General features: G+C 40.6%; 1 protein-coding gene across 1 annotated transcript in view; it reads right to left on the bottom strand.

The window, feature by feature from the left end:
* LOC137637033 (dnaJ homolog shv-like) overlaps positions 1-12,601 on the bottom strand; it is a 49,968-nt gene that overhangs the window by 20,498 nt on the left and 16,869 nt on the right. The window contains exons 3-4 of the mRNA XM_068369345.1: positions 9,937-10,126; positions 5,746-5,888 (exon numbers count right to left, since the gene is read on the bottom strand). Of these exons, the coding sequence (XP_068225446.1) occupies positions 5,746-5,888; positions 9,937-10,126 (333 nt within the window). The remainder of the gene's footprint in view (positions 1-5,745; positions 5,889-9,936; positions 10,127-12,601) is intronic.

Here is a 12,601-nt window from a genome sequence, read left to right as displayed (position 1 = left end):
TGAGAGGTTGGACAGAAAGATGGAATGATGGAAGCAAGAATAGAGGTCTAAAAGTGGGCTTACACGGTCGAACCATATGTTCAACAGACAAGTGTTTGAAGTGATGTTCGAATGTGTTGTCGAACACGTTTGTCAAACAGTTCGAAAAAAGTCTGTTCTCGCCTGACTTTTGTGAACAGGGCTTCATTGTACACAAACCTTTGAGTTTGACAAGCAGGTTCGACAACCGGGTTCGACCGTGTAAACCCCGCTTAGGAGTAGCATAAAAAGTATATGCAGGTAAATGTCAAAGGGACACTGAAGACACCTTTAAGTAATACCTATAGAGCATCACCTGAGATACACTGACAACTGTCAGTGGTAGTAGGTAGTAGGCTGGCCAGGGCACCGGCTACCCATTGAGATACTACAGCTACGGAGTTATGGGGTCCTTTGACTGGCCAGACAGTACTACATTGAATCCTTCTCTCTCGTTACGGTTCATTTTCCCTTTGCCTACACAAACATTGAATAGTCTGGCTTATTCTTTATATATTTTCCTTTGGTAAGGGTAGAAGAGAGACTAACTATGGTAAGCAGCTCTTCTAAGAGAAAGGCACTCCAAAATCAAACCATTGTTCTCTAGTCTTGGATATTGCCATAGCCTTTGTACCATGGTCTTCTACTGTCTTGGATTAGAGTTCTCTTGCTTGAAGGTACACTCGGTCACACTATTCTATCTTGTTTCTCTTTCTCTTGTGGTGTTAAAGTTTTTATAGTTCATATGGGAGATATTTATTTCAATGTTATTGTTCTGAAAATAATTTATTTTACCCAGTTTCTTTTCCTTACTATGATATTTTCCCTGTCGGGGCCCCTGGGCTTATAGCATCCTGCTTTTCCAACTAGGGTTGTAGCTTAGCAATTAATAATAATAACAACTCAAATCCCTACAGGGAAGAGCAGAGGTGAGATTTGGAAAATATGTGTGTGTAGGTTAGAGCTCCAGGTTTCTTATACAAGGATGCAGGAACGATTACTCCTAAAATGAGTCCTTCCTTTCCTTTCTTCCCCAAGGTATAACAGTGATGTTGCTTATTGTAACCATATTAAAAAAAATTCTCACACTTTACAATGTGTTTAGAACTGAGGAAGTCTTACTTATGCAAACTTAAAATGTAATGTGGATGTCAAATGTGATATGAATATAACTTTCTCTACAAGGTTACCAAAGTAAATCCAAGAGACAATGCCCCAAAACACAAAAATAGAGAGTCAAATAGAGTGTAGAGGTACTGGAGCTACATATGAGAAAATGTCAGTTACACAGCAATAATCCTAAAGAAAGTAAAATTGTTTTTTTTTCTCTCTCTCTATAACAATAGTACTGTATAGAAATTAGCATGTTTGAAATGACTAGTATAAATTTATACTGTACATTCTAGGCTGCTTTAAAGTGAAACATATGTAATGAAAAGCACGACCGTTCACTATACAAAAACTCATCAAACCTAGATTCCTTAACCCCTTCACTACGACCCCTAGAATTCCCCCTAATTAGCTAAATATGAGATTTGTCACCATTGTATATACTGCACATGCACTCATTCTATGATAACCTATTTATTCCTATGTGAATACATACTTCTAAGTCATTTATATGGGGTTACTTCTATTTTCATCTTTTACAACCAGACAATAAAAAAAATCGATAATTACGTCATGCTGTGTTGCTGGCCACTGATGTGCATGACGTGCTACGTTTGTATCTAAGAGCTCACTCGCAAAGCTTCTGGCCGGGAAGGAGGTTGGACGTGCGTTCCTTCTCTTCTGCTTTCAGACAACCGCATCGCCTACTCAATACCTTTATAATGCTTCTCTTTTGTGCCTTTACATTCTTTGGCACTTGCGTACTTTCATTATTTGCGAATTAAAAGTGTGTTTTTCGACATAATGTCAAATTCGATGCGTTCTTGCCCTGGCCAAGATGGTCGCCCCTATGGTACATTTATGAGCCGGGTAGAAGTGGATCCTTACCTGGTTTATCCATCATGTAGAGGTAACGTGTTTGGTGGAATCTCCATGCGAGTATTGTAGGGAGTGGATGTCCTCCCGGTGGGCAAGATATCATTCTCGCTGTTGAAAACCATCTAAGCGAGATCGTTCCAACGATCCCCTCCTTTTCCTTCTGCTAGCAATGAGAATTAGAGTAAGCTGGGTTCGGCGGCAAGTGTTATCTCCTCTTCTAGTTCTTCGCGTCAGAGGCCCTCAAGAGGCTTCAGTCATGGTTGAAGACGGCCATAATTTTGTAAACATTTTACCACCTGGTGCTAATAATGTGCAGTACGAGATTGTACCTGTTCTTATTGCGGATCCCCTGGGTATGGCCGCTGTGCTCCCTGAGACTGATCCTTTAGATGCAACTGTCCCAGATTATTCTTTATTGTCTAGATCTCCCCCCCCCCCCCCCCTTAAGAGTGCGTTGAGTGGAGGTCTATATCAGATTATGCAGAAAAGATGCCCCCTTTAGAAGTGTCTCCCATCATATCAGTGAAAATATCTATTCATTCCTGGAGGGACCTTAGAGTTGAGGCTGTCATTTACCCCCGAACTGAGGCAGCCTTATTGAAAGTCCCAAATTATCAATATCCAGCACAAAATAACAAGCAAGGCCTGCTTCATGCAACTAGGGGTCCTCGGCAGGGAACTCCTCAATGAGTTTCCAGAACGAATCAAGGGATTTGTCATCTCTTTATTATGAAGGCTGTCAGATTGCTGAAAAATGCTTCAAGTTGGGTGTAACTATCCCTGCTTTACCAAGAATTTTATCAAAGAATACAGCTAAGCCAAATGCTCAGATTAACAAGTCTGAATGTGCCGCTATGCCTTAACGTGAGGACGTCACTGTGCGCATTGCCTTGTCTGCGCATGAGACTACCCCTCCGTAGCTTGAGCAGGCCATGAAAGTATTCCTCTGCGTCAAAGTGATGCCCGAGTTGATGTGACCATACGCCCACCAGGTAGTAGAGGGCGTGGTAGAGCTTCCTCACATCAGTTCAGAGTTCCCCAGAGTTTTATAAACTTTCCGCTAGGTAGCATCATGATAAAACCTTACTCCATGCTAATAAGAACCCTGTGTCTTACACTGATAAACTCTCTAATTGTCAGGATAAACCTCACACTAGCACTCGGTCCAATTTTCATGATGATAATGATACACGTTCTACGGAACATCATTCTTTTTCAGATAATTCTTTGCAGGTACAGAATGTGGAGAAGGGGTGCAGAAAGTTTCCCCCTTTCCCACAATGATCACTCAGTATCTGACATAGATGAAAGTAGTGGCAGATGACGTAGATGTGGTTCTCACCGTAGGCGTTCTAGATGGCAGTGCTGAGAACTCTCTCGTCTCGTAAATCGAGCTTTGTGAGACTTCAAGTCTTCCGCTTCCCCCTCAGGTGCAAGAGGTGAACATTCTTATGACTAAAGGGAACTGGATTCCTCCCACTCCTTCTCGGCTGCCTTTTTCCACTACAATAGGAATGACTCAATGGAAAAGAAGGACGTTCAAGGAAGAGTTAAGAGCTATGCGACCGTTAAAACATAACTATCTCATCTTGATATTATTATCACAACTCTCCGGAGAGCCTCAATGTATGTGCGATTACAAGCTCTGCTGATGTACCTCTCCTTTAAGGCCTGGTACCTAGCTCTGAAGCCTCGCATTTTATCTAGATTACGAGCCTCATCCACCATTTGAGGGGTTAGATGAGCCTGCCCTTGCGCAGACCGATAACAGATGGTGCTCTACCGACGCTACATTTCCGCAGTCTTTAAGACCCAGACTCAGGTTTGACGTGGCTCTCTTGAATCAGACTAAGGACACACTTGAGTTTCTGAATACAAGTCTCCGCAGCAGAAGACTCACTGAAGGTGAGCAGATCTTCCAAGCTTCCTCCATTACCTCTGTCATGCCAGAGATAATTTACGTTCACTCTGGCACCTTTCAGTCCTGTACCCATTGATGCTGATGTGGCTAACTTGGGCCCATTAGTACCTTTGTTAAGATTACCTAATCTCCCCACCAGGATTTCAGGGCCTGAACTAGCTTACATGGAGGTAACAGCTATGTCAGCTGTATTAACATGTTCATGGATAGACTGCTGGTCCAGAGACACTCTTGTTTTGCAGTATCAGGAGACCCCAAGAATGAACATGTGCATGAACAGTTCAGGGAACTATCTAGATCTGGTGCAAAAGCCAGGGAATTTCTCCATCAGAACGTCGTCTTTTGGGAAAAGTGCGTTCTTATGGGGCGTGACGCTGTCTTAGCCAAATACTCTAAACAGCTGTTCCCTAGAGACGCTTTGGTCCTAAGGAACTCGGACATAGTCAACTCCTCCTCCCTTTTACAGTCCTCCAAGTTTCTAAGCAAAGAAGCAGTGGAGGAAGTCTCAGACAACTTTCCAGGTTTCCACAGCAATCTATTCCTGGTAGAGAAACTGACAAAAGGTTGGGGACCCATCATAGACCTATCACTCTAGAACCCTTCTATTTTACACACAAGGTTCAAAATGGAGACCCCAATCCCAGTTCTCCAGGCCATCAGGAAAAGACTATCTCCTGACCATAAACCTGAAAGACACCTAATTTCAGGTCCCCTTTCATCCTGCGTCGAGGAAGTACCTATGGCTTCCCTTTCGAGAGAGGGTTTTCCAGTTCATAGTACTGTGCTTTGGCCTATCTACATCCCCTCAAGTTTCCCCCCTTCCTAAGTTCAGAATAGGATAAAAGCAGCCAAGGCAAAATGGAAGGAGGTAGCAATAGTGGTACAGAATGTGATAAAATGCCAATCAAGCTACAAGTAATGTTTATAGCACAGCAATACTACTAGTTTTAATGTATGGATTGGAAACATGGACTCGTAAGACAAGAGGAAGCAAGGCTTGAGAGGACAGAGATGACAATCCTGGGGTGGATTATTGGGATATCACTGCCTGAAAGATGGGAAAATTATGAAATAAGAATGGAAGGTGAAGAAAAAATTACAAAGGAGATATGAATGTCACAACTGAGATGGTGTGGGCATTTGTTAAGGATGGATGGTGAGGAAGAAGTGAGGAAGGCTTGGGAAGAACATGTTAGAGGAAGAAGTGAGGAAGGCTTGGGAAGAACATGTTAGTGGAAGAAGACTGAGAGGGAGGCAGAAAATTATATGATATAAGGTGAAAGATAATTTGGAGAGAAGAGGTTTAGTGGAAGATGATGCCTTTGATAGCAGGTATTGAAGACGTTGCATCAGGTAACCGTCCCCTTAAAGTAGGTATAACGGATTGCAGTTAAAATAACATAGGCCGATTTATAACAAATGCTGTATGTACCCGACCACATAAAAGTTGAAACCTTTCATTAAAACTTTGCACACGAAGCCTGACATTGCCAGGTACCCTCGTTTAAAATGAAGTTACTTCCAAGTCAAATCTGGACGCTAGTTTAGTAAATACCTCATTGATCTCATGGACTTGAACTTTAAAACTGTGTTGCCTCTCTAATCTGTCACAAGACTGTAAGCTCTAAAGATTACCTGCATTAGCCAATCAAGATATTTTTCATGTTGTCTTTTTAACATTGACCAGCAGAGTGCAAGATCTGGGGGACATTTGAAAAGACTACAAATGTTGATATATAAGACTCCCTGCTCAGCACATGATTTGAGACTCTACACTATTAGAAACAAAATTTAAAACTGAACACATTTCAACTCACTTGACATTTGGACATTCATCACAAACTTGCTGTTGAGTCATTTGGAAACGACCAGGCCCAAGCTGTCGGGTCACCATTTCTTGGCGACAGTTGCACTTTCGGGTACCTGAGGCTGATCTGGCCACTGGTTTATTTCGCATCATCTGCAATGGAACATAAATGCTAAATGGAACACCTTAAAAAGACATGAGTCATAAATAAAAAATACTACACACAGCACAAGGATAACATATCAGAAATGCCTTTGACACATGATAAACATAACTGGCCAAGATAAAAGATCATAAATTTTCTATAAATCTCAAATTATACACACACACACACATATATATATATATATATATATATATATATATATATATATATATATATATATATATATATATATATATATATATATATACATACATACATAGACACACAACAAAAAATACAGCAGTTTCTACTCCACTGCAGGACTAAGGCCTCAGACATGTCCATTCACATCTCAGGTTTGGCCAGTTTTCATCACCACGCTGGCTAATTATGGATTGGTGAAGGTGGGAGATTTTTGTCTGATCGCTCATAGAAAACCAACATATTATGGGTTGACCTGACTAGTACAGCTCTGCTGATCAAAAAGATGTGCAAACCCTTTCACCATATTAAGGTATACCAATCATTTCTAATTCCTTTTTATATATATTTATATATATATATATATATATATATATATATATATATATATATATATATATATATATATATATATATCTCATCTCCTCCGACTCCTATTGACGCGAAAGGCCTCGGCTAGACCTCATCAGTCATCTCTATCTTGAACTTTTAAATCAATACTTCTCCATTCATCATCTACTTCACGCTTCATAGACTTCATAGGCCTGGGTCTTCCAACTCTTCTAGTGCTCCGTGCAGAGCCCATTTGAAAGTTTAGTGTACTAATCTTACTTCGGGAGTGCGAAGAGAATGCCCAAACCATCTCCATCTGCCCCTAACCATGATCTTATCAACATATACCCCTTAATTAATATCTCTTATAGTTTCATTTCTAATCCTGTCCTGCCATTCAACTCCCAATATTCTTCAGAGAGCTTTGTTCTCAAATCTACAAAATCTATTGGATATTGTTTCATTGTCATACCACGACTCATGTCCATACAGTAACACCAATCTCACTAAAGCTTGATTTTAATATGTAATTTTAGGCGATTCGATCAAATTTTACCCAGCTATTGTCTAATTTGCTTTTCAATCTTTCATTAAACTCCAAATCTAGAGACCCTGTATTAGATGATATGGTTCCTAAACATCTAAATGATTCCACCCCATTAACCCTTTTTCTTTCAAATATTTTAACTTCCATTGCATATTCCATTATCATCTCTGTCTTGCTTCTATTTATCTTGAGCACAACCTTATGTGATATTTCATGCATTCTGGTGAGCGAGCTTTACAAGTCCTGTGGCATTTTCCTAATAAGAACAGCCTCATCAGCATACTCTAGGTCCACTAATATCTTGTTGACAATCCAGACCAATCCTTTTTGACCATCCCCAACAAATTCATGAGGAGGATAAACAACATAGGTGACAACACATTTCCTTGGAGTACTCCACTGGTCACTGGAAATTCATTTAATAGGACTCCACCAACATATATGTGTGTGCACACATGTGTATTTATATATATATATATATATATATATATATATATATATATATATATATATATATTATATATATATATATGAGTGTGTGTGTACAGGTAGTCATCGACTTCTAACAGAGATAGGGACCAAAAGATGTGTCATAAGTCTATTTGGACGTATGTCAAACTTGAAAAAGTGAAGTTTCTGTAGATTTATTATGATGCGTCATGATTCAGCAATCATCTACGTCACGATGGTGAGAGGCAGTGGCCGTAAGCTGTCGGCAAGCATCTCCTTATGCAGCCATAACCCCAGAAGGTTATGGCCTACAAGACTATTCGACAGGAGAGGTGGCGACTGTAAGCGGTCGGCATGCATCACCATCAGCAGCAATGACCCAAAAGGAATATTGCTCACGGGACTCGTTGTACCCTGAGGACAGGATGGTAGAGATGGCAACCGCTAGTGTTAGTGGATGTCCTTTTACTAGCCAGACAGTAGTACATTGGATTCTTCCCTCTGGCTACGGCTCATTTTTCCTTTGCCTACACATACACCGAATAGTTTGACCTATTCTTTACACATTCTCCTGTCCTTGTACACCTGACAACACTGCAATTACCAAACAATTTCTCTTAACTCAAGGGGTTAACAACTGCACTGTAATTTTCAGTGTATTGTTTTGGTAGAGGTAAAAAGAGACTATTTACCTACAGTAAGCAGCTCCTCTAGGAAAAGGACAGTCCAAAATCACACCATTATTCTCTAGTATTGGGTAGTGCCATAGCCTCTGTGCCATGGTCTTCCACTTTCCTGAGTTAGAGTTTTCGTGCTTGAAGATACAATCGACCACACTATTCTATATTTTTTTTTTCCTTTTTTTTTTTGGAAGTTTTTATAGTTTATATTTTTAAGACCTATTTTAATTTTGTTACTGTTCTTAAAATACTTTACTTTAATTGTTCATTACTTCTCTTATACTTTTCTTCCTTTTTTCCTTTCTGCAATGGGCTATTTTTCCCTGTTGGATCCCTTGGAGTTATAACATACTTCTTTTCCAACTAGGGTTGTAGCTTAGTAATAATAATAATAATAATAATAATAATAATAATAATAATAATAATAATAATAAGGGTTATAGCCTACAAGACACGTCAACGGGAGAGGTGGCGACTGCAAGCGGTTGGCAGGCATCAACATCTCCGGCAATACCACAAAAGTTATATTGCTCACGAGATAAGCTGTGTGAAAAGTGACTGTAGTCAATTTTTTGAGTTCTCCTCGAGAGGATCACCCAACTAGTAATCCTGAGGGAAACCAGTCTGCAGCTGCCCTTGTTCCCACACCGGCGTTGCAGGAATGAAGGTGAGCAGATGCAGTGCTGCAGCCAAGGGCACAAGAACTATACAGTAAGTGAATTACCTTCAGTCTCAGAGGGGAAGACAGTGGTCAACTACTTGGGAGGCAGCTGTGTGCTCCCCTTGCCACTAACTGTGGCACCCTCATAAGCCATTCCTTAAACGGGGAGACCATAAACACCCGACAGAAGGCAGGAGTTGCTACAAGCGGCAACGAGAGACTCCCCACAGTGGAGGGTGCGGTTGCTTTGTTAGGGGAAGCGATGGTGTCCGTACATAAGGGCAGTCAGGGGCCAGTTGATTATTGCTCTACTCATTCGTCCTCGTTCTCCGGAGGAATCTCAATGAGTAGAGACGTTAAATAGAGAACAAAACGATGGAGTAGAAGCTTACTCCACTGTCCCCCTAACCCCCATTAGGAGGAAGACCACTCCCTACAAAAGTTTAAAAATGCAATTTTATTAAGAGTAAATGGAAAAGACGGAATGGCTATTCCCTCCTCATCCAAAATAAAAAAGGACGGCTTTTCACCGGTAAGTGTGTGAGCTGGGTGTCTAGTCTACTCCTCTTCCACCCCAGCTAATCAGCGGGTGGTAGTTATACCTCGCTACAAGGTCTTTTAAATGTCTAACAGCTCATAAATGACAGAGGTAAGGGACAGTGACATTGCCCTATCGAGCAGGACAATGCTCTAGAGACTGACCATATATACATATGATCAGCACCCAAGCCCCCTCTTCACTCAGGCTAGAAACAATAAGGGCCAGGCAATGGCTGCTGATGACTCAGCAGATAAACCAATAAGGTCCCTCAAACCCCCCATCCTTAGAACACAAGGATGGTGAGGTTGCAGCGACCAAAGAAACTAGAGTTTGAGCGGGACAATAGGACCCAAGTCTGGCGTTCACCAATCAGGGACGTTGCCAAAATAATCTCAAATGTAAAGAGTGAAGAGTTTTGTATATAGTGCCGGTACAAACATAAATACTGAGAGCACCATTTGGTGCGAGAGCTGTTATGTAAAAGTGCAACTAAATATGGCAATCAATACTTTCCCAACTGACCGTTCAGTATTTTCCTTATTCATTGTACAATATCAAAGAGTGTAAAGGGTCAAAATCAATCATAAAAATATCATTTATCATAAAGACGAGATTCTTGAAAAGAAAATCAAACCAACCATACCTCAACAAAGTTTCCAACGTACAACTCCTCTAGAGTTACAAACATCTGCATCGTTATGTCACCGCCTTTAGGTACTTCTCGCTCTCTCTGGGGACCACCCCCAAAACCAAAGCCAAAATCTCCAAAGAAACTTGCGAACGGATCCATGCCACCAAAGCCATCTTCTTTGGCCACACATTCTTCACCACACCTGAAACATTTGAAAAGTCAATGAGTATATATAGCAACATTATAGAAGACAATTAATCATTCTAGCTACAATAATTATGCTAAAAATAAGGCAAACAATATATATATGGGAATAAAGGAAATGTGCTGAGTATATGTATACCCTTAAACACAGATAAGACTTAACACAGAAGACAGTTGAAGGCTAAGATAAAGCCACTATGACACAATGGCATAAATATTAATTTGAGAACATTGGTTAACCACAAATATGACAGTATGAACAGTAATTACCAGTAACTGGCCATCAAAAAAGCATCAACTACATAAGATTCACTTCACCACAATATAAGATGAAGGCAGGCATGTACTGTGTATAAAAATCTAAAAAACTTTAAAGTAATTTCATCTTTTTAACTATACAGTCTTTCAATATGAGTAGGATTTCAACTTAGCTGTTAAAAAATGATCAATCATGAGATTAAAATGAAAAAAAAAATGTGTTACGATGTTACTTATTCACTAAATGTATTGTGTTTGAGATGTGTAGTAGAATTGTACGTTCATACATACAATACAGTTCTGTTCATTGTGTTTCTTAACTTGAAAATGTTCTGTACAGTGCTTATAGCTGTAAAATTCATGGTCAATAAATAATCATGAGATTAAAAGGAAAAAATATGTTACAATCTGTTACTGTATTTACCAAAATGAAAGAAAAATACAGTATATCGCTACAGTAAAGTTTGATATGCGTAGTAGCATTGTGTGTTCACACAGTACATGCAATAGAGTAATGGTCATTGTGCTTTTTTAAGTTGAAAATGTACTTACTGATATAAAATTAATTGTAAATAAACAAACATGAGATTAAAACGAAAAATGTTACGATCTGTTATTTATGTACTGAAATGAAAGAAAAACATTTTGCAAATGTACAAAATTTTCTCAATTATTTAGAAGATAATTTATCTATAGAAAAACCTAAAAATCTGTGACCCTGCCAATGTTGATCCGTGAATAGACAGTATGGCCAACCCAGAGCTTCTTGACCTTCGTCTCATTTGTCAGTGTGCAACCGATGACCCGAATCAACTGCTACTTTATCCAGTGAGAGCCTTGAGGTGGTACCTCAAAAAGAACTGCAGGATCTAGCCTGAGTGAAACCGCCCTACGTCAGCAAGGAAGGTCAAGAGAAAGATCACATAAAAGCGATCTCAAGTGTTGATTCCCAAGGTCATAGACCCGGTCTTGAATCCTGATCCTTCTCTGCAGACAAGGAGACCTAGAGCTTATGACAAAGGCATTAGTGCGTCCCTAGCGTTTAAAAAGACCTACTCTGTAACGTAGGTTCTTCAAGCCAGTGTGTGGACTCGTCAAACGACCTTCACTGCCCACTAACTGCAGGACATGACCCACAGGAACATGGAGAAATTCTCCATTGGTCCTGTGGTGGCTGCATAACAAGTGGTTTAAACACCTCAAGCTCCTTGATGAACAAGTAGCAGATAGTAGAGGGCAGAGGTTGCCCAGGATCAAGTCTGGGTTGAATGATAAGAATGACTGGCTCTTCCTTTAATCTTCCCCTCTCTTGGGTAACAGCATCTAAACTACTCTGCAAGTTGTCCTCCTCTGTTTGCAGTTGATAACAAATTTCCTTGTGTAACCTAGTATAGTTATACAGACAGTCCTCGACCAACAAGCACAATGGGGACCGAGAGGCCGTTCGCAGTCTGAAATTGTTTGTAAATCAATCAATCCATATATATATATATATATCTGAAATTGTTTGTAAATCAATCAATGAATCAAAATCTCTCTCTCTCTCTCCACGTTTAATCCAGCTCAACGTCAGCCGTGTTTGTTTTAAGAGTTGTAAAGAGATCGAAAGAAGCAGGAACAAGCTTCGGACTTTGCCATCCCTCCGCCAGTTAAGCAAGCTCAGAATGAGGGAGAGGGCCCTCGTCAGCATGATGATCAGGAACTACCGCAAGCAAAAGCGATGAAGGTGGTGATGGGGCAGGAACCGCAACTTTCACAGGAACAAGCCATAGAGATTCTTTCGGTGTGAAATCTTCTGAGTCTCTGGGAGGAGCAGGAACATGCTTCGGACTTTACACTCCCTCTGCCGGATGCCATCACAGAACGAGGGAGTGCGTCGTCGTCAGTGCAGAAGAAAACCTAACCCACGAATAGGAAAGGTGTCCTCTGAGAGGTGCAGGAAGATGCTTCAGACTTTGCACTCTCTCCTCCAGCGGCCCACGCAGAATGAGGGAGTGCGTCGTCATCAGCGAAGAGGAAAAAGACCGAAGTCGAGCTCTGGGTAGGCCGCTTCCCGACGTCAAACTCGCAGAGTGCAAGCAATATCTTTTTTAAGACAGTGAAGGCACATCCCCAAGGAAAAGAGATTGTAAGAAAACATTTCTACGCCCTTGAGGAAAAACCCGACACTACGTCGTTTCTCAACAACACACACATCTAAGGAAAATAAATAAAA

The sequence above is a fragment of the Palaemon carinicauda genome, unplaced genomic scaffold (genome assembly GCF_036898095.1).
Source record: "Palaemon carinicauda isolate YSFRI2023 unplaced genomic scaffold, ASM3689809v2 scaffold5, whole genome shotgun sequence".
In the NCBI taxonomy this organism is placed as follows: Eukaryota; Metazoa; Arthropoda; class Malacostraca; order Decapoda; family Palaemonidae; genus Palaemon; species Palaemon carinicauda.
This window is presented reverse-complemented; position numbering and strand designations above follow the sequence as displayed.